Genomic DNA, 23,199 nt, shown 5'->3' on the forward strand with positions numbered 1-23,199 from the left:
ATGAAATATGTACTAGGGTGGAGCTTATTTTCACATTTTGTAAACGTGAACCTCCTACCCTCTGTTTGTTCAGATATGTAAAAAAAAATAAAAATTCAGGACAAATATCTAGTCCATTGGTGAATATTTACTGGTAGCTCAATGGCCCTCATTTACTAAGAGTGAAATGTAGGTTTCTTTGTGGGTGTAACGGTCCGGACAGGTGACTGGAGGTGGATCCACTGGACCAGAGGAGTAATGGCGTGGACCGTACCCAGGAAACGGAATCTAAGGAGCTACTGGTCTTCACCAGAGCCCGCCGCAAAGCGGGATGGTCTTGCTGCGGCAGGTAGCCCCCAGGTCGTTCCACCAGATAGCGACTCAACCCCTCTGGTTGCTGAGATAGGCGCGGTACAGGAGGAACGGACAGAAGCGTAGTCAGACGTAGCAAAGGTCAGGGCTGGCGGCACAGGTTCAGAAGCAGTAGTCACTAGCAACAGGTCTAGGCAGGCAGCACAGGTTCAGAGGCGGAGGTCACGGGCAAGGGTCGGCAACAGGCAGGGAACACTTTAATAATGGGAACCCTTTCTCTGAGGCACTAAGATCCGGCGAGGGCAGGAAGGGGCTGGAGACTTTTATAGGACAGTAAGGGCCTGGCACCAATCAATGGTGCGCTGGCCCTTTAAATTTCATGAAGCCGGCGCGCACGCCATAAGGAGCGGGGCCGCGCGCGCCGGGAGGAAGAGGCAGCGCAAGGGGACGGGACTGCGGGTAAGGAGACATGGGATGTGGCGTGTGTGTGGGGACCGGCCGCCACACTATCCGCATCTCCGACAGAGGAAACCCTGCGCTCCCGGTCAGCGTGTCTGACCAGGACGCGCAGGAAAGCCGCAGACTGGGGCAGAGGCAGCGAGCACTCCGATCCAGAGGAGGGGACCGGAGCACTCACTGTAACAGTACCCCCCCCCCCTTAGGTCTCCCCCTCCTTTTGGAACCAAGAAAGCTGGGTCCACGGTGTTCTCCTCAGGCTCCCAAGATCTCTCCTCAGGACCGCAGCCCTCCCAGTCGACCAAAAAAAATCTTCTTCCCCGGATGAGCTTGGACGCCAAAATTTCCTTGACAGAGAACACATCCGCACACAGGGGTAGGAGTAGAGACCTTGGGGGAGAAGCGATTAAAAATGGCAGGCTTCAGGAGGGAGACATGGAAGGAGTTGGGAATCCTGAGGCAGGGAGGGAGATGGAGTTGGCAGGACACCAGATTGATTTGCTTCTTGATTCTATAGGGTCTAGCGGGGACCCAACTTGTAGCTTGGGACCCTAAAACGTATATATTTGGAGGAGAGCCACACCTTGTCACCGGGGAAAAACTCTAGGAGCTCTGCGTTTCTTGTCCGCCTGAGACTTCATGTGGGCAGAGGCTTTGAGGAGAGCGGTGCGAGTCTCTCGCCAGACAGAAGAGAAATCCCGGACAAGGTCGTCAACTGCAGGTAAGGGAGAAGGGGAAGTGAGCGGCAGCGGTGGAAGAGGATGGCGACCAAAGACTGCAAAAAATGAAGTCTTGTTAGAGGCAGAGGAGTGCTTGTAATTATAGGAAAATTCTGCCCAGGGAAGCAGATCGAACCAGTCATTGTGGCGTGAGGAGACAAAGTGGCGTAGATATTCTCCCAAAATTTGATTCACCCGTTCCACTTGGCCATTGGACTGAGGGTGATGGGAAGATGAGAAGTCCAACTTGACCCCGAGCTGACCGCATAGCGCCCTCCAAAATTTAGAAACAAACTGTACCCCTCGGTCAGAGACAATGTGCTTGGGGAGACCATGGAGGCGGAAGATGTGTTGGAAAAACTGTTTGGCCAACACTGGCGCAGACTGAAGACCAGGCAGATGTACAAAGTGGGCCATGTTCGAGAAGCGATCTACTACGACCCAAATGACCGTCATTCCGTTGGAGGAGGGAAGGTCGGTAACAAAGTCCATGGCGATATGAGACCACGGAGTCTCAGGAATAGGGAGGGGCAAGAGAAAACCAGCCGGCTTCAGGCGAGGTGACTTGTCCCGAGCACAAATCATACAGGCTTGGACATAGTCCGAGACATCTTTTTCCATAGTAGGCCACCAGTATCTTTGGGAGATAAGCTGGAGAGACTTCTGTACCCCAGGATGACCTGCAAATAAAGAGGCATGGCCCCACTTGAGGACATGTAGCCGCTGCTGTGGAGACACATAGGACTTGCCTGGAGGGAGAGAGCGCAGATCCAGAGGAGCAACGGCAATTATGCGCTCAGGCGGAATTATATGTTGGGGAGTAGTTTCGTCGCCCACCACATCGGAAGAGCAGGAAAGGGCGTCCGCCCTGATATTCTTGCTCGCTGGACGAAAATGAATCCGAAAATTAAAGCGATCAAAGAACAACGACCAGCGAACCTGACGTGGATTCAGCCTTTGAGCGGATTGGAGGTAGTCAAGGTTCTTGTGGTCCGTGAAAATACACACAGGGTGGATGGAGCCATCGAGAAGATGCCTCCACTCCTCGAGTGCAAATTTTATGGCCAAAAGTTCCCTGTCACCAATAGAATAGTTTCTCTCAGCGGGAGTGAAGGTCTTGGAGTAGAAGCCGCAAGTGAGAGTCTTGCCCCTAGGTGACTTTTGGGTGAGTACGGCTCCGGCTCCCACAGAGGAGGCATCCACTTCCAGGGAAAAAGGCTTAGTGGGGTCAGGTCTGGAGAGTACAGGTGCTGTGGCAAAAGAGGCTTTCAAAGACTGGAAAGCCTCTTCAGCTTGAGAAGGCCATGATTTAGGATTAGCCCCTTTCTTGGTCAAAGCTACTATGGGGGACACCAGAGTGGAGTAATGGGGAATTAATTGCCTATAATAATTGGCAAAACCCAAAAATCTTTGAATGGCACGGAGTCCAGAGGGGCGTGGCCAGTCCAGTACCGCTGAGAGCTTGACTGAGTCCATCTGTAGACCCCGGGCTGAAATTACGTACCCTAGGAAGGGCAAGCTGGGCCGTTCGAACAGGCACTTCTCGATCTTCGCATACAGTCGATTCTTTCTTAGGCGCGAAAGAACAAGATGGACATGGACCCGATGTTGGTCCAGGTTGGTGGAGAAGATGAGGATGTCATCAAGGTATACAACCACGCAGGTGTAGAGCAAGTCACTAAAAATGTCATTGAAAAATTCCTGAAACACAGCTGGCGCGTTACAAAGACCGAATGGCATCACTAGGTATTCAAAATGGCCATCCCGTGTGTTGAAAGCGGTCTTCCACTCGTCCCCCTCACGGATTCGGATCAGGTTATAAGCTCCTCGCAGATCCAATTTGGTGAAGATCCTAGCCCCTCGGAGACGGTCAAATAGCTCGGAGATCAAGGGGAGAGGGTAACTATTCTTGACCGTAATCTTGTTTAGTCCTCTGTAGTCAATGCAAGGATGGAGGGAGCCGTCCTTTTTGGAAACAAAGAAAAAACCAGCCCCAGCAGGAGAGGAGGATTTTCTTATAAAACCTCTATGTAGATTTTCACGAATGTACTCCGACATGGCGAGAGTCTCTGGTGGTGAGAGTGGGTAGATTCTACCTCGGGGTGGAGTTGCTAGGACAATCGTAGGGTCTATGAGGTGGAAGAACTTCGGCTTGTTTCTTGCAAAAAACATCAGCGAAGCAGTGGTAAGGCTCCGGAAGACCAGGTGGCGGAGGAACAGCGGGGTGTTGCTTGACAAAAACAGACTTGAGACAACGGCCAGAACAAGAGGAACCCCACTTCAGGATCTCTCCGGAGGACCAATCCAGGATGGGACAGTGATGCTGAAGCCATGGCAAGCCCAAGAGGAGTTCAGAGGAGCAGTATGGAAGAACCAAGAAGTCCAAAGTCTCTGTATGCGAAAACCCGATGTTCATCTGTAAAGGCAAAGTGCGGTACTGCACAGTGGCAGAAAGTCTCTCACCATTGACGGTAGAAATGAAGAGTTGCTTGGGCAAATGGACCACAGGAATCTGGAACTTATCAACCAGAGAGGCATGGATGAAGTTGTCGGCAGATCCAAAATCCAGGAAGGCGGTAGCAGTGAAGGTAGACTTGGCAGGCACAGTGAGCTGTACAGATAATGTAAGACGTGGAGACGAGGAATCCACACCTAGCAATGCCTCTCCCACGTTCACTAGGTGCATGCGTTTCCCGAACGCGGAGGACGGAGAGGACAATCTTTATTGAAGTGCTCGGTACTGGCGCAGTACAGACACAGATTATCATTTCTTCGACGACTCCGTTCTTGGGTGGTCAAGCGAGACCGATCCACCTGCATGGCCTCCACGGCGGGAAGCCCAGAGAAGGGTTGCGGTGGACACTGAAAAACCAGAGCCAGCTGAGGATAGCGTCTTGGACAAGCTTTCTCCTTTACTTGCTGCAGTTCCTCTTTTCTCTCCAGGAAACGCTTGTCAATCCTAGTGGCCAGCAGTATAAGCTCACTAAGGGTAGTTGGCATCTCACGTGCCGCCAGGACGTCCTTGATTTCACTGCATAGTCCCTTCTTAAACGTGGCACATAGAGCATCATCATTCCAATTCAACTCGGAGGCAAGGGTGCGGAATTGGATGGCGTAATCACCCACAGTAGAACCTCCTTGGGTCAGGTTCAGCAAAGCAGTCTCAGCAGAGGACACCCGGGCAGGTTCCTCGAATACGCTGCGGAACTCTTGGCAAAAATTCTGGACGGAGGTAGTGGCTGGATCAGAGCGGTCCCACAAAGGTGTAGCCCAGACCAGGGCCTTCCCGGTTAACAGACTGAGAATGAAGGCCACCTTGGCACGTTCAGATGGAAACTGGTCGGCCATTAATTCAAGGTGGAGTGAGCACTGCGACAGGAACCCACGGCACTGCTTCAGATCTTCGCCATACTTGTCAGGCAGGGAAAGGTGGATTCTGGAAGAGGAGACGGCTGCTGGCTGAGGCGGAGCAGCCGGCATAGGTGGAGGAGATGGCTGTTGCTGGACAGGCAGGAGCTGCTGAACCATGGCGGTCAACTGGGCCAGCTGTTGACATTGCTGGGTGATCTGCTGTGTCTGCTGAGCCACTACGGTAGTGAGATCCGCAAGGCTAGGAAGAGGTACCTCAGCGGGACCCATGGCCGGATCTTACTGCAACGGTCCGGACAGGTGACTGGAGGTGGATCCACTGGACCAGAGGAGTGATGGCGTGGGCCGTACCCAGGGAACGGAATCTAAGGAGCTACTGGTCTTCACCAGAGCCCGCCGCAAAGCGGGATGGTCTTGCTGCGGCAGGTAGCCCCCAGGTCATTCCACCAGATAGAGACTTAACCCCTCTGGTTGCTGAGATAGGTGCGGTACAGGAGGAACGGACAGAAGTGTAGTCAGACATAACAAAGGTCAGGGCTGGCAGCACAGGTTCAGAAGCGGTAGTCACTAGCAACAGGTCTAGGCAGGCAGCACAGGTTCAGAGGCGGAGGTCACGAGCAAGGGTCGGCAACAGGCAGGGAACACTTTAATAATGGGAACGCTTTCTCTGAGGCACAAGGCACTAAGATCCGGCGAGGGCAGGAAGGGGCTGGAGACTTTTATAGGACAGTAAGGGCCTGGCACCAATCAATGGTGGGCTGGACCTTTAAATTTCATGAAGCCGGGAGGAAGAGGCAGCGCAAGGGGACGGGACTGCGGGTAAGGAGACACGGGATGCGGCGTGTGTGCGGGGACCGGCCGCCACACTAACCGCATCCCCGGCGGAGGAAACCCTGCGCTCCCGGTCAGCGTGTCTGACCGGGACGCGCAGGGAAGCCGCAGACTGGGTCAGCGGCAGCAAGTGCTCCGATCCAGAGGAGGGGACCGGAGCGCTCACTGTAACAGTGGGTTTTAATCCCCTACAATTTATTTTCCACGGTATTTACTAAGGTTTCCCTACATTTTCCACTTTTCCTACACTTTGCTTTTTTTTCCACCTGCTCTGATCTGTCTGGTTTTCCTCAGCTCAAATCCACCACATTTTATGTGGAAATCTTAGTAAATATGTTGGATTTTTGTGAAAATGTCGGGAACACGCTCCTTTTTGGGGACCACACCCCTTTCCTGACAGCCACGCCCCTTTTAGGGTTTTCTTAGCAAAATGGAGAGTTAGTCGGGGTTATTTCAATTCTGCCAAAAATGTTGGCGCAAAATCTGGCGCAGACAGAATTTCTGGCGCATTGCGACAGAATCTGGCGCACAACCCAACAAAACATGTCGGATTTGCAATAGTAAATGAGGGCCAATGTCACAAAAGTTTTACAGGATCCAAATAGTAAGGATCAGCATATGGCAATCATAAGCTTGAACCACAATGTATCCATTTGAGTACCACAGATTGTAAAACGTTAGTTGGTCATCTAAATAAATAAACCAGTAAAATAACCACACATTAGTCCATAGAAATAAGGTATGAGCGGCACAGTGCAGGGACTTCAAGTCCTATCTGGGTGCCACAAACTCAATTAACAGCAGAAGAGCACACAGCGGCACTCCAGTGATCCAGTGAAAAAGGTGATTCACACGTCTGTCAATACATAAGGTGCAACGTTTCAACCCACATAATGAGGCTTGAAAAAGACCTCATTGTGTGGGTTGAAACGTTGCACCTTATGTATTGAAGGGTGTGTGAATAAAAATCACCTTCTTCACTGTATCACTGGAGTGCTGCTGTTTGCTCTGCTGCTGTTATAACCACATTAGTTCCAGGACATTTTCAGAAAATTAAATTCTGTGATTATTATTCTGCTGACATCATCAATTCTTGCAGCAATTATTTTCCCTTTTTAGACTGAGGCTAACTCATACTGCTTACATCAGCACCATGAGACGTATCCAGACCGCAAGAAAGAGACACTCTGCTAGAGCTGCAACGATTACTCGACTATCGATAAAATTCAATAATGGGATTAGTTGTCAACAAATCCCGTTATTGAATAATCTATACTTAAGGGCGTTGCCTCAGACATTAGGGGTCGTGTCTTAATAATGCAGTATTCCTACAATTTTTTTAATACTTTCCCTGCCTTTTAGCCCTTCATTCTGCCCCTACATTCACACCACGTTTTTGCAATACAGTTCCCGTATACATTTTAAATGTGAAAACCGTATGCATTGACTCTCCATTGAAAACCATTAGCCTAAAGATGCATTAGGTTGTGTCCATTTTGCATCCTGTACGGTTTTGTCAGTTTTTTTTCCCCGTACCCAAAACCGTAGTCTACCACGTTTTTTGGTCCGGGTGAAAAACTGTATTAAACCGTATACGTTTTTTTTTTTTAACATGGGAGTCAATGGAAACCGTACAGAACCGTATGTGCATACGGTTTTCACCATACGGTTTTTGACTTTTATGGTGCGTTCCCACAGGGCGTATACGCAGCGTATTTGACGCTGCGCAAAATGTATGTCAGCAGCGGGAAATACGCTGCGTATCCCTTGCTCACTATACACACAGGGCTTTCCGGCGGCAGCCCTATGTGTGTAGTGAGTTTTGGAGGCGGAGCCGCATTCCGGCGTATCTGTGACGCGCGGCCCCGCCTCCAAAACTCACTACACACATAGGGCTGCCGCCGGAAAGCCCTGTGTGTATAGTGAGCAAGGGATACGCAGCGTATTTCCCGCTGCTGACATACATTTTGCGCAGCGTCAAATACGCTGCGTATACGCCCTGTGGGAACGCACCCTTAACAGTTTTTTTTTCTTGAAATTTCAATCAAACCAGTGAAACTTTATTCAAAATGGAGTGAAAAGTTAAAAATGTATACGTTTTTTTTCTTACAAAACGGATGCAACCGGACATTATTTTTCAATCCATATACGGTTTTTAACTGTATACGGGTTGAAATTTGTACACACGTTTTGATATAGTTTAGTCAGGTTTTGAGGAATCTGTTTTTCATCAAAAACCTGATACAGGAACTGTATTGCAAAAACGTGGTGTGAATGCAGCCTTAGGAAGCCAGTGCCGCCTCCTTGTCCTTGGCACCTCCAGTGACAAGAAGTCTCCAGTCCTGACATGGCGGGAGCCCCCCTGTCCGGCCAGAAGCTGACAGATCTTCCTGGTGCAGAAGGACAGCAATCACTGTAAGGCCTGTGAACTGCTCCTTTCCCCCTGCAGGCTCATAGGTTAACCCTTCAGCTGCTGTCCCCTCTCTTTTCACCCAGTTAATTATTGAAAATGCGGTCCCCACTTTCTCCCACCCTCCTGTTAATCTATTCCTGGTCCCCTAATCCTGTTTTGGGGATTTATCTCACAATCACCTTATCGATACGAGGATTACCTCACAGTCACATTATAAACACTGGTATTACCTCACAATCATCTCATAGATGCAGGTATTACCTCACAATCATCTCATAGATGCAGGTATTGCCTCACAATCACCTCATAGATGCAGGTATTGCCTCACAATCATCTCATAGATGCAGGTATTACCTCACAATCATCTCATAGATGCAGGTATTACCTCACAATCATCTCATAGATGCAGGTATTACCTCACAATCATCTCATAGATGCAGGTATTACCTCACAATCATCTCATAGATGCAGGTATTACCTCACAATCTATGAGGTGATTGTAAGGTAATACCTGTATCTATAAGGTGATTGTAAGGTAATACCTGTATCTATGAGGTGACTGTGAGATAATATCTGTATCTATGAGGTGACTGTGAGGTAATACCTGTATCTATGAGGTGACTGTGAGATAATACTTGTATCTATGAGGTGATTGTAAGGTAATACTTGGGTTTATAGTGTGACTGCGAGATAATACGTGTATCTATAAACTGATTATGAGGTTATACCTGTATCTATGAGGTGACTGTGAGATAATACCTGTATCTTTAAGATGACTGTGGGGTAATACCAGTATCTATTAGGTGACTGTGAGGAAATACTTGGGTTTTTAGTGTGACTGTGAGGTAATATCTGTATCTATGAGGTGACTGTGACATAATACCTGTATCTATGAGGTAAGTGTGAGGTAATCCATGGGTTTATAGTGCGACTGTGAGGTGATATCTGTATATATGAGGTGGCTGTAAGATAATATCTGTATCTATGAGATGACTGTGAGGTAATACTTGTATCTATGAGGTGACTGTGACATAATACCTGTATCTATGAGGTAATTGTGAGGTAATCCATGGGTTTATAGTGTAACTGTGAGGTAATATCTGTATCTATGAGGTGATTGTAAGATAATATCTGTATCCATGAGGTGACTGTAATATAATATCTGTGTCTATGAGGTGATTGTAAGATAATATCTGTATCTATGAGGTGACTGTAAGGTAACATCTGTATCTATGAGGTGACTGTGAGATAATACCTGTATCCATGAGGTGACTGTAATATGATATCTGTATCTATGAGGTGACTGTGAGGTAATATCTGTATCCATGAGGTGACTGTGAGGTAATATCTGTATCTATGAGGTGACTGTGAGATAATACCTGTATCCATGAGGTGACTGTGAGATAATATCTGTGAGGTGACTGTGAGATAATAAGTGTATCCATGAGGTGACTGTAATATAATATCTGTATCTATGAGGTGACTGTGAGGTAATACCTGTATCCATGAGGTGACTGTGAGATAATATCTGTATCTATGAGGTGACTGTAAGGTAATATCTGTATCTATGAGGTGACTGTGAGATAATACCTGTATCCATGAGGTGACTGTGAGATAATATCTGTGAGGTGACTGTGAGATAATAAGTGTATCCATGAGGTGACTGTAAGGTAATATCTGTATTTATGAGGTGACTGTAAAGTAAGCCCCCTTTAGGCTGGGTTCATGGGTTCACACCACGTTTTTCAAATACGGTTACCGTATACGGTTTTCTGCTAAAAAAACGTATGGCAAAAAACGTATGCAACCGTATGACTCCAAATTAAAACGTATACGGTTTTTCCGTGTACGGTTCTATCCGTTTGCATCAGTTTTTGCCAACGGTTTTGCAATTTTGTTGGTATTAGTTTTCCAGCAATTTAATAAAGTTACTATTGTTCTATTGAAATTCCAATCTGCGCATGTGTCAACTCCAAAAACGGATTAGAAAAACCGTGTGCAACCGTATTCTGAAATTCTGTTTACAGTTCTCATAGACAACAATGTTAAAAGAACCGCATACGGTTGGCATACGGTTTTCCAACCGGAGGCAAAAACGTGGTTGACAGCGTTTTTGCCTACGGTTAAAAAATCGGCAGAACCGTATACGAGGAAAAACGGATGCAACCGTACACAACATTTGGAATACGGTTTACAATGCATTCTCTATGCATACGGTTTCGGATACGGTCATATACGTTTTTTTGCGGAAAACCGTATACGGTTACCGTATTTGAAAAACGTGGTGTGAACCCAGCCTTACAAATATGCGGTGTCCGGAGGGAAAATGAAATCAGAACCAATCCCATTCACAATCATCCATCGTCTCAGTTTAGACACCGGATGATTGGACTTACTGGACCGCCACAGACAGGGGAACCCCCGCGATCTCCCTGTAGCACCCACATTCTATGCGGGAGCTGCGTCTCCAGTTTAGGAAACCTCAGGGTTTCCGGGACTGGGGACGTGACGTCACGCCAAGCCGCCTCCATTCATGTCCATAGACATGAATGGAGGCGGGGCGTGGTGTGACGTCACGTCCCCAGTCCCGGAGGTTTCCGAAACTGGAGATGCAGCTCCCGCATAGAATGCGGGTGCTTCAGGGAGATCACGGGGGTCCCAGCGGCGGGCCCCCCGCGATTAGACATCTTATCCCCTATCCTTTGGATAGGGGATAAAATGTTTTTGCCCGGAATACCCCTTTAAGTAAAAAAACTGAGCATGACTCAACTGACATATGTAAACCTAGCCTAATACCTTTATCTATGAGGTGACTGAAAGGTAATATCAGTGTCTATGATGTAACTATGAGGTAATGCCTGTAGCTATGAGGTAATACCTGTATCTATGAAGTAATACCTGTACTTATATTATCATTATATGGTATAATATGTGTATGTATACATGTGGGGGAACAGCCACGTGAGTCTGAGGTGAATGTGACGTCACAGGTGAAGCGACAGGTAACGGCGGGACGCGAGCTAGATGATCACATGACCGGTGCCTCACATTTTGAATCTCCCGCTTCGGCCGCAGCTTCCAGTTTCCGGTTCTCAAACGCGTTGGAATCCGCGTACGTTCTGCTGTTTGCTTGTCTCTGCTGTTGTGTGATGTAGGGGCGGGCATGGAGGACTGTGTAGTGTCCCTGCGTGTTAATTGTGAATAATGGCGGGCTGTGTCGTGTCCCCGTGTGTAGATTGTGACTGACAACACTACGTGCCGCCTGCTTTGCGAGGTTACATAACGAACACAGCAGTTGCTGAGGAGCGGCAGTGCAAAGAATGCTGGGAGTTGTAGTCAAATTCTTCAGACAAATTGTAACTGAGGTGGCTTCGGCTTTGTAGTACGTGCAAATAAAGCAATTTATGCAAATATATAATGTTCCCTGCCTGCAAACTAAGAATGGGCCAGGGTTATTTGTATCAGACCGTCACATTTACAATGCGCATCACGTTTTGTCACTGGAGACCTGTAATGTGAATGGGCTGGGTTCACACCTTGTTTTTGTCTCCATTTTACAGTTTCCTTTTTATATTTGATTTTGATGTATGTAAAACTGGTCAGACACAAAAAAAAAAATTGGTCAGGGTGTTTTGTTTGTTTATTTTGTATATAACCCCTTAAAGGAGTAGTCCAGTGGTGACTCAGTGGTGAGCAACTTATCCCCTATCCTAAGGATAGGGGATAAGTTTGAGATCGCGGGGGGTCCGACCGCTGGGGCCCCCTGCGATCTCCTGTACGGAGCCCCGACAGCCCGCGGGAAGGGGGCGTGTCGACCTCCTCACGAGGCGGCGGCAGACACGCCCCTTCAATACAACTCTATGGCAGAGCCGAAGCGCTGCCTTCGGCAATCTCCGGCTCTGCCATAGCGATGTATTGAAGGGGCGTGTCAGCCGCCGCCTCGTGCGGAGGTCGACACCTGCTATCTGGCCGGAGAGCCTGGCCCCCGTACAGAGAGATCGCAGGGGGCCCCAGCGGTCGGACCCCCCGCAATCTCAAACTTATCCCCTATCCTTAGGATAGGGGATACGTTTTTCACCCCTGGACTACCCCTTTAAGGACCGGGGGTTTTTCCGTTTTTGCATTTTCGTTTTTTGCTCCTTGCCTTTAAAAAACCATAACTCTTTCAATTTTGCACCTAAAAATCCATGTGATTGCTTATTTTTTGCGCCACCAATTCTACTTTGTAATGACGTCAGTCATTTTGCCGAAAAATCTACGGTGAAACGGAAAAAAAAATCATTGTGCGACAAAATAGAAAAAAAACGCTGTTTTGTGGGCTTCCGTTTCTACGCAGTACATTTCTCGGTAAAAATGACACCTTATCTTTATTCTGTAGGTCGATACGATTAAAATGATACCTTACTTATATAGGTTTGATTTTGTCGTACTTCTGGAAAAAATCATACCGGTAACTACATGCAGGAAAATTAATACGTTTAAAATTGTCATCTTCTGACCCCTATAACTTTTTTATTTTTCCGTGTATGGGGCGGTATGAGGGCTCATTTTTTGCGCCGTGATCTGAAGTTTTTAACGGTACCATTTTTGCATTGATAGGACTTATTGATCGCTTATTGCACTATTTTGGACTTTGGAATTTTTTTGCGCGTACGCCATTGACCGAGTGGTTTAATTAACGATATATTTTTATAATTGGGGCATTTCTGCACACGGTGATACCATATATGTTTGTTTTTATTTAGTTTTTTTTTTTTTATGGGAAAAGGGGGGTGATTCAAACTTTTAATAGGGGAGGGGTTAAATGATATTCATTCACTTTTTTTTCACTTTTTTTTTGCAGTGTGATAGCTCCCATAGGGACCTATAACACTGCACACACTGATCTTTATCATTGATCACTGGTTTCTCATAGGAAACCAGTGATCGATGATTCTGCCGCTTGACTACTCATGCCTGGATCTCAGGCACTGAGCAGTCATTCGGCGATCGGACAGCGAGGAGGCAGGTAGGGGCCCCTGTCCTGTAAGCTGTTCGGGATGCCGCAATTTCGCCGCGGCTATCCCGAACAGCCCACTGAGTTAACCGACAGCTTTTACTTTTGCTTTTATGATGCGGGGTTACCGTGTAACCCTGCGTTATAGCCATAGGCTCTATCACCTCCGTGCTGCACTTCCTTGCCGTGCATTTGTTCAGGCCTGTCGCTACAGGACAGGCAAACCAAGCAATTGCTTGGGGCCCTGAGCTAGTCCGGGGCCCCAAGCAGAGCCGTTGCTTGTTGTGCCGGGCCATCCTCCGGCCCCTATCACGGTTCAGCAGCTCGCCCTGTTGGCTGGCCGGGCCAGCAGTGCCAGAGCCTGGGGCGGAAGAGAAGAGAGCAGAGACTAAAGCCGCTCGTCCTCCGGCTCCTATTTTTGTGCCCGGCTAACCCCAGATTAACCCCCCCCCCCCCAAGTAGGCAGGCAGGTAGGTAGTACCCCCAGATTAACCCCCTCCCCAGTAAGCAGGTAGTACCCCCAGATTAATCCCCCCCCCCCATGCAGTACCTCCATGTCTATTTTGCTTGGGGCCCCAAAATTCCTTCAAACGTCCCTGCATTTGTTTCCCTGCCGTTCCAATCCTCCTCCTCCTGCGAGCGATAACCCTGCACAGTAAAGGATGGACATGCTCCTCCTCCAGACCTCCCCTGTAGCATGCGCGGCGCGTTCCATGACGTCACGCAGAGGCGGAGTCACGGCAATGCAAGGATGAGGCACGGCGAGGTGGTTACTGTGCAATACCAGTGGCATTACTCTCAGTATCCCACTCTCCCAGAACGTCTTACGGCAGCCAATATCTGCTAGAGGTGATTTTTTTTATTTTTAAATCATTGTGTAATTATTGGTTATATAATTATTATTAATATGATAGTGTACGCTTGCACTATCATCTTTCTATGGATTCTCTAGTTAGTCACCTTAATGTTTTAGTTTAACAGCTATTGTTTATTTATTTTAGATATATTTTTCAGATTTTTTTTTTCCTCAGCCATTTACACTAAGAGGTTATTTCTTCTTCCTTCATGCTGCATTTTTATTTCATTTACTCATTCGTTCAGCCTCAGTCAAGACCCTTCTGTGTCACATATTAAAGGGGCAAATGGCTACCTACTGATAGTTTAGATTCAAATACAGATTGTTCTGATTTATTGTTTTAAACCTGCCTGATACTACATATTGTTCACAGAGAGCACCTGACCTGCAATTCATATAGATCATGAGCAAATTGTGCAGGTCTGTTTATGTATGTGTGTATGCAAGCAAGAATATGTGTGTGTGTGTACCCATGTGTGCAGCGTGAGTTTGTGCTTTAGGGTGCACACCCTAATGCAATAGGCTGCACACGCCTATGGTTATATCACGGGAGCAGGACCAAGGACGTACCTGTACGTCCTTGGTCCTTAAGGGGTTAAGGACCCAGCCAATTTTCACTTTAGGACCCGGCCATTTTTTGCACATCTGACCACTGTCACTTTAAACATTAATAACTCTGGGATGCTTTTACCTTTTCATTCTGATTCCGAGACTGATTTTTCGTGACATATTCTACTTTATGTTAGTGGTAAAATTTTGTCGATACTTGCATCCTTTCTTGGTGAAAAATTCCCAAATTTCATGAAAAAATTGTAAATTTTGCATTTTTTAACTTTGAAGCTCTCTGCTTATCAGAAAAATGAATATTCCAAATAAATTATATATTGATTCACATATACAACATGTGTACTTTGTTTCCATCATAAAGTTGACATGTTTTTACTTTTGGACGACATCAGAGGGCTTCAAAGTATAGCAGCAATTTTCCAATTTTTCACAATTTTCAAAATCAAAATTTTTCAGGGACCAGTTCTGTTTTGAAGTGGATTTAAAGGGCCTTCTTATTAGAAATACCCCACAAATGACCCCATTATAAAAACTGCACCCCTCAAAGTATTCAAAATGATATTCAGTAAGTGTGTTAACCCTTTAGGTGTTTCACAGGAATAGCAGCAAAGTGAAGGAGAAAATTCAAAATCTTCATTTTTTTTTATACTCGCATGTTCTTATAGACAGTTATTGAATTTTTACAAGGGGTAAAAGGTGAGAAATCTTCCTAAAATGTGTAACCCAATTTCTCTCGAGCAAGAAAATACCTCATATGTGTATGTCAAGTGTTCGGCGGGCGCAGTAGAGGGCTCAAAAGGAAAGGTGCGACAGTGGGATTTTGGAGTGAGTTTTTCTGAAATGGTTTTTGGGGGGCATGTCACATTTCGGAAGCCCCTATGGTGCCAGAACAGCAAAAAAAAAACCCCACATGGCATACTATTTTGGAAACTACACCCCTCAAGGCACGTAACAAGGGGTCCAGTGAGCCCCACAGGTGTTTGACGACTTTTCGTGAAAGTTGGATGTGAAAATGATTTTTTTTTTTTTTCACTAAAATGCTAGTTTTTCCTCAAATTTAATTTTTTTTTTTTACAAGGGATAATAGTACAAAATGACCCCCAAAATTTGTAACCCCATCTCTTCTGAGTATGGAAATACCCCATGTTAGGACGTAAAATGCTTTGCGGGCAAACTACAATGCTCAGAAGAGAAGGAGTGCCATTGAGCTTTTGGGGAAAAAATTGTTTGGAATGGATGTCAGGGGCCATGTGCGTTTACAAAGCCCCCTGTGGTGCCAGAACAGTGGACCCCCCTACATGTGACCCTATTTTGAAAACTACACCCCTCACAGAATTTAATAAGGGGTGCAGTGAGTATTTACACCCCACTGGCATTTGACAGATCTTTGGAATAGTGGGCTGTGCAAATGGAAAATAAAATTTTTTCATTTTCACGGACCACAGTTCCAAATATCTGCTAGACCCCTGTGGGGCGTAAATGCTCACTGTACCCCTTATTACATTAAGTGTGGCGTGTAGTTTCCAAAATGGGGTCACATGTGGGTATTTATTTTTTTTGCATTTATGTCAGAACCGCTGTAAAATTGGCCACCCCTGTGCAAATCACCAATTTAGGCCTCAAATGTACATAGTGCGCTCTCACTCCTGAGCCTTATTGTGCGCCCGCAGAGCATTTTACGCCCACATATGGGGTATTTCTGTACTCAGGAAAAATTGCGTTACAAATTTTGGGGGTCTTTTTTTCCTTTTAACGCTTGTGAAAATAAAAAGTATGGGGCAACACTAGGGATCGACCGATATCATTTTTTTAGGGCCGATACCGATAATCGGTGTAGGTTAGGGCCGATAGCCGATAACTTATACCGGAATATCGGTATAAGTTATCGGCTATTTATCCCCCCGCAACACCGCTGCAGATCATTGATTTAAAGCGGGCGCTTTAAATCAGTGCACTGCAGTGACTTTTGCAGTGCCATAGACCGCCGCCTCCGCCCGCTTCTCTCCCCCTGCCTGTCCGGGAGTCCTGAGACACATCACCGCCACCGCCCGCACAGCGTAACGCAGGACGCAGCAGGAGCAAGAAGAAGCGTGGGCCCTGGGAACAGGTAATTATAAAACCAGGGATGGGGGAGGCAATGGGGTCGGGGCAGTGCGACGCGGTGTGGGGCGGGTCGGGGGGTTGGGGGACGGTCGCGGTGGGGGGGGGGGGGCAGAGCATTATCGGCTTATCGGCAAGATAATTGCCGATACTGATAATGCCAAAAATCGTGATTATCGGCCGATAATATCGGCCATACCGATAATCTGTCGATCCCTAGGCAACACCACCATGTTAGTGTAAATTTTTTTTTTTACACTAACAAGCTGGTGTAGACCCCAACTTTTCCTTTTCATAAGGGATAAAAGGAGAAAAAGCCCCCCAAATTTGTAGTGTAATTTCTCCCGAGTACGGAAATACCCCATATGTGGCCCTAAACTGTTTCCTTGAAATACGACAGGGCTCTGAAGTGAGAGAGCTTCATGCGCATTTGAGGACTAAATTAGGGATTGCATAGGGGTGGACATAGGGGTATTCTACGCCAGTGATTCCCAAACAGGGTGCCTCCAGCTGTTGCTAAATTCCCAGCATGCCTGGACAGTCAGTGGCTGTCCGGAAATGCTGGGAGTTGTTATTTTGCAACAGCTGGAGGCTCCGTTTTGGAAACACTTCCATACAATACGTTTTTAATTTTAATTGGGGGGGGGGGGGGGGGGGGGACAGTGTAAGGGGGTGTATATGTAGTGTTTTTATCTTTATTATGGGTTAGTGTAGTGTAGTGTTATTAGTAGTGTTATTATTGGTGTGTTACGGTGGGTTTCCCGCTAGGAGTTTGCGCTGCGGTGAAAAATTTGCTGCAGCCCAAACTTGAAGCAGGAAACTTACTGTAAGCCTGCCCGTGTGAATGTACCCTGTACGTTCACATGGGGGAGCAAACCTCCAGCTGTTTCAAAACTACAACTCCCAGCATGTACTGACAGACCGTGCATGCTGGGAGTTGTACTTTTGCAACAGCAGGAGACACACTGGTTGGAAAACCTTCAGTTAGGTTCTGTTACCTAACTCAGTATTTTCCAACCAGTGTGCCTCCAGCTGTTGCAAAACTACAACTCCCAGCATGTACTGATCACCAAAGGGCATGCTGGGAGATGTAGTTATGCAATAGCTGGAGGTACGCAACTACAACTCCCAGCATGCCGAGACAGCTGTTTGCTTTTTGGACATGCTGGGATTTGCAGTTTTGCAACATCTAGAGGGCTACAGTTTTAGAGAACACTGCAAGGTGATCTCCAAACTGTGGTCCTCCAGCTGTTGCAAAACTACAAATACCAGCATGCCCTGACAGCAAACAGTTGTTTGGGCATGCTAGGAGTTGTAGTTTTGCAAGATCTGGAGGGCTACAGTTTAGGGACCACTATATAGTGGTCTCAAACTGTAGCCCTCCAGCTGGTTTCAAAACTACAACTCCCAGCAAGCCCAAACAGCTGTCTGGGCATGCTGGGAGTTGTAGTTTTGCAACATCTGGAGGGCTACAGTTAGAGACCACTGTATAATGGTCTCAAACTGTACCCTCCAGATGTTGGTAGGCAACTCACCGGCCTCCGTCGGATCCAGCCGCACGTCATCGCCGCCCGCAGCCTCCGTCGCCCGCCCGGATCGGTAAGTGGATCTTCGGCGCCGGTCCCAGTCGTTTTCCCCCATCCTGCCCCGCCTATTGTGGGTGGGCAGGACGGGGAAAACTAAAGTTAACCCCCCCCCACCCCCGATCTGCTATTGGTGGTCGCGTCTAGACCACCAATAGTAGGGATAGGAGGGGTGGCACCCCTGCCACCTCACTCCTATGCCTTCAGGGGGATCGTGGGTGTCTTAGACAACCGCGATCCCCCATATATTCCGGGTCACTATAGACCTGTAATGACCCGGAATCGCGCAAATCGCAAGTTTGAATTCACTTGCGATTTGCCACGATCGCCGACATGGGGGGGGTCCTTAAGTACCAAGGTGTCATGACGTACGCATACGTCAAGGGTCCTTAAGGGGTTAAAGGGGTTGTGCACTGCCCTGACTTTCGGAGCTCCGCTCACAGCGTCCGGAAGTTCATTACTCCGAACGCTGTGTGCGGGCTTCCGTGTTCGCGGCCACCGGGCGTGACGTCACGCCTGGCCCCCTCGTGACGTCTCGCCCGCCCCCTCAACGAAAGTCTATGGGAAGGGGGCTCGACCGCTGTCACGCCCCCTTCCCATAGACTTTGGTAGAGAGGGCGGGCGAGACGTCACGAGGGGTCTGGCGTGACGTTACGCCCGGCGGCCGCGAACACGGAAGCCCGCACACACCGTTCGGAGTAATGAACTTCCGGACGCTGTGAGCGGAGCTCCGAAAGTCAGGGCAGCGTACAACCCCTTTAAGGACCCAGGCCATTTTCGCCTTAAGGACCAGAGCGTTTTTTTGCACATCTGACCACTGTCACTTTAGCCAGGTAATAACTCTGGGATGCTTTTACCTTTCATTCTGATTCCGAGACAGTTTTTTCGTGACATATTCTACTTTGTTAGTGGTAAATTTTTGTAGATACTTGCATCATTTCTTGGTGAAAAATTCCTAAATTTGATGAAAAAATAGAAAATTTAGCATTTTTCTAGCTTTGAAACTCTCTGCTTGTAAGGAAAATAGATATTCCAAATAAATTATATATTGATTCACATATACAATATGTCTACGTTATGTTTGCATCATAAAGTTGACATGTTTTTACTTTTGGAAGACATCAGAGGGCTTCAAAGTTGAGCAGCAATTATCCAATTTTTCACAATTTTCGAAATCGGAATTTTGCAGGGACCAGTTCAGTTTTGAAGTGGATTTAAAGGGCCTTCATATTAGAAATACCCCATAAATGACCCCATTATAGAAACTGCACCCCTCAAAGTATTCAAAATGACATTCAGTAAGTGTGTTAACCCTTTAGGTGTTTCACAGGAATAGCAGCAAAGTAAAGGAGAAAATTCAAAAGAAAAAGCCCCCCAAAATTTGTAACCCAATTTCTCTTGAGTAAGGAAATACCTCATGTGTATGTCAAGTGTTTGGCGGGCGCAGTAGAGGGCTCAGAAAGGAAGAAGCGACAGTGGGATTTTGGAGAGTGAATTTTGCTGAAATGGTTTTTGGGGGGTATGTCACATTTAGGAAGCCTCTATGGTGCTAGAACAGCAGTCCCCCCCCCCCCCCCCAAATTTACCATTTTTATAAAGGATAATGGGAGAAAATGCCCCACAAAATTTGTAACCCTATCTCTTCTGAGTATGGAAATACCCCATGTTAGGACATAAAATGCTCTGCGGGCGCACTACAATGCTCAGAAGAAAATGAGTCACATTTGGCTTTTGGAAAGCAAATTTTGCTGTATTGGTTTTTGGGGGGCATGTCGCATTTAGGAAGCTCCTATGCTGCCAGAACAAAAAACAAAAAAAAAACACATGGCATACAAGGGGTACAGTGAGCCTCAACACTCACTCCTTACATCTCTATTGGACAGTCAAAAATACATTACAGTGCTTATGTTTTTCCATCTCTCCCAGAAAACTATATAAAGGGAGTATGTCAATCCCCCTCCTTAATAAGAAGGCTCACTACTGTTCAGGAGATCGCAGAAGTTCCCAGTGGTCGGACCCCTCGTGATCAGAAACTTATCGCCTACCCTGTATCTCCTAGGTGTCTGCTGCAACACAGATGTGTTACAGCCGCAACTGTTAGCGCAGTTTGTAAGAGTGCCCTAAATTAGCAATAATATTGCTGACAACATGCATTACCAGCCCCCCTTTCATGTCAGCTGATTTTTTTATATTTTTTTCTAAAATATTGCAGAGAATGTGAAGTCATTCTTCTAAATATTTAGTCCTTGGATAACCTATTTGTGTTAGTGCTAGATCTGACATGTCAATAACCTGTGATTATTAAAAGCAATGTTGTGTCTGGGGCTGCCAACCTCTTCAGTACTTCTTTACTTCTAAATTAAGGATTAATATTATTTTTTTTTTTTTAAGAAAAAATCCTTGCAGAAACAAAGATAATAATGGCACTCACTCAACCTGGAAATTCACAAAATATTTCCCAGAACAATGAAGACTTTCCACCACAAGATATGCTGTATCTCACTGTAAAAGCCAGAACCGGTCATCAAACCATATTTTCTAAACTCAAGGGTGGGTTCACACTACATTTGTAGTATATGGGTGCCAGATCCAGTTGGGAGGAACAAAAACCGGCAGCTCCCGTATCCCAGCCGAATCTGGCCTGAACCCCATTCATTTCAATGAGCCGACCGGCGTCAAACCCTGACTCCGGACGGCTCATTTTTGCCCCGTATACGGTTTTCTGACTGGACCAAAAACATTGGTATACCACGGTTTTAGGTCTGGTTAGGGAACTGTATACGGGGCAAAAATGAGCTGACTGGAGTCAGCGTTTATCATTAGGTGTCTATTGTAGACACATATCTACCCCTTTACACTGCCTGTCTAATTTACACTCTTGCTCAAGGTTTACTAAAGTTGTGCACTCCTTTGATAAATTTTGTGCAAATATAGAAACGCTCCCCCCCTCACTGTAACGTGCACTCCTTCTCTACCTCACAATTCATAGAGCTGTGGCATTTTCCCGCTGTACACTGCTTAGGCTGCATTCACACCTCGTTTTTACGTTACAGGTGCCGGATCTTTTTAGGTCCAGTCAGGAAACCACATACGGGTCAAAAATGAGCCGACCGGAGTCACCGTTTGACTCCGGTCGGCTCATTAAAGTAAATGGATTTCAGTGCTTGTCCGGCTGGGGTACGGGAGAGCCCAGTTTGCCCCTCACCCAGCCAGATTAGCGCTGAAATCCATTTACTTTAATGAGTCAAACGGTGACTCCGGTCGGCTCATTTTTGACCCGTATGTGGTTTCCTGACCGGACCTAAAACCATAGTATACTACGGTTTTAGGTCCGGTCAAAAAAACGGATACGGGTCAAAAATTAGCCGACCGGAGTCACCATTTGATTCAGGTTGGCTCATTAAGGTAAATGGATTTCAGCGCTGGTCCGGCTGGGGTACGGGAGTGCCCGGTTTGCCCCTCCCCCAGCCGGATCCGGCACCCGTAACGTAAAAAGGGGTGAATGCAGCCTTGCATAGCTAGAAGTGCCGGAGCAGCAGTGTGTGCCGAACAAAACTCTGCACAATAGTAAAATCATAAATCTTTATAAAGTACACAGAGGGGGAGATTCTCAAAGAATTTTGCACCATTAAAAAAAAAAAAAAAAATTTGCGTGAAAAGTATCGACCACATTTTCAAAGAGCTTTGTGCCGCGATTTACACTGTTCACGTCAGTTTTGTAAAAGTGGGTGTGTCCACGTATATTGTCGGCTTTATATTATATTTTTGAAGGGGTGAGAGTCCAGTTTACATCAAAAATTTCACACCACCTTTTGATGTGTAGTGTAGAAATCCCAGAATGGTTGTAGTTTTATTGTTTTTGTTTTCTTCTCATTTTAGATACATGAATGCGTACGTCAGATTCGGCGGACTGCGACGTTGACCAGCGTTTTCCTAAATGTCAATAAAAGGGTTAACAAGGGCTGTGGGGGAGTAATTTTTATTTATTTTTTTTATAACTTTTTTTTCAATGTGTTGTTTTTTTATAACTGAATTTTCCAGGATTGGTAGGGAAAGCAGTATTGTAGACATAATCCATTACTAAGCCAGGGCTTAGCATTAGCCCCAAAATCAGCTAGCGCTAACCCCCAATTATTGCTCCCCGGTACCCACCGACACAAGGGTGCTGGGAAGAGCTGGTACCAACAGGCCCAGAGCGTCAAAAATGGGCCTAGGCGGTAACAGGCTGGCGTTATTTAGGCTGGGGAGGGCCAGTAACAATCGTTTTTGCCCACCCTGGTGATGTCAGGCTGTTGCTGCTTGGTTGGTATCTGGCTGATAATGGAAAAAATGGGGAAACCACACACGTTTTTTTATTTTTTAAATAATAAAAAAAACAAAGCATAGGGTTCCCCCTATTTTCAGTATCAGCCAGATACCAACCAAGAAGCAACAGCCTGACATTACCAGAGTGGGCGAGGACCATTGTTACTGGCCCTTCCCAGCCTGTTACTAGCTAGGCCCAAGAGCGCCATTTTTGACGCTCCAGGCCTGTTGGTACCGGCTCTTCCCATCACCCCTGTGGCGGTGGGTACCTGGGTAATAATTAGAGGTTAGCGTTAGCTGATTTTGTGGCTAACGCTAAGCCCTGGCATAGTAATGGATTTCGTCTATAAGACGGCTTCCACTACTAAGCTTGAAAATTCAATTATAAAAAACACATTGAAAAACAAATTTTTATTGAACCCCCCCCCCAGCCCTCGTTAACCATTTTAGTGAAATAAAAAAAATGATGGTCATCGTCGCAGTCCACCGAATCTGACGTAGTCCTCCGCATTCAGGTATCTGAAATGAGAAGAGTCTCCATGTTTAGGAACACACTGCCAGAAAGGCTCTGTTCCCATTATGCAAAACGCATAATGATAACAGTCAGGCCCGGACTGTGTAGGTCAATCTGTCCCTCTGCCCTTGGACTACTACTCCCATCGTGGGACAGTCTGTCCCACGATGGGAGTAGTTGTCGTACCGCAGCACTGAGG

At 46.7% G+C, this 23,199-nt stretch overlaps 2 protein-coding genes across 6 annotated transcripts in view; one reads left to right on the forward strand and one right to left on the reverse strand.

Annotated features, from left to right (window-relative positions):
• Positions 1-23,199, reverse strand: part of TMEM74B (transmembrane protein 74B) — a 64,761-nt gene that overhangs the window by 31,711 nt on the left and 9,851 nt on the right. Inside the window, exon 2 of the mRNA XM_056547688.1 lies at positions 9,459-9,500. Coding sequence (XP_056403663.1) covers positions 9,459-9,500 — 42 coding nt within the window. The remainder of the gene's footprint in view (positions 1-9,458; positions 9,501-23,199) is intronic.
• Positions 7,926-23,199, forward strand: part of RAD21L1 (RAD21 cohesin complex component like 1) — a 122,776-nt gene continuing 107,502 nt past the window's right edge. For 3 of the 5 annotated variants that reach the window (XM_056548892.1, XM_056548896.1, XM_056548897.1), the window contains exon 1: positions 11,054-11,191. The gene's annotated coding sequence lies outside the window, so the exon portion shown is untranslated. Of the gene's footprint in view, positions 8,082-11,053; positions 11,192-11,228; positions 11,462-23,199 lie in introns of those variants that run through there. The other 2 variants (XM_056548893.1, XM_056548894.1) reach the window with 2 other exon arrangements.

Source organism: Hyla sarda, chromosome 12 (genome assembly GCF_029499605.1).
Source record: "Hyla sarda isolate aHylSar1 chromosome 12, aHylSar1.hap1, whole genome shotgun sequence".
NCBI classification, from domain to species: Eukaryota; Metazoa; Chordata; class Amphibia; order Anura; family Hylidae; genus Hyla; species Hyla sarda.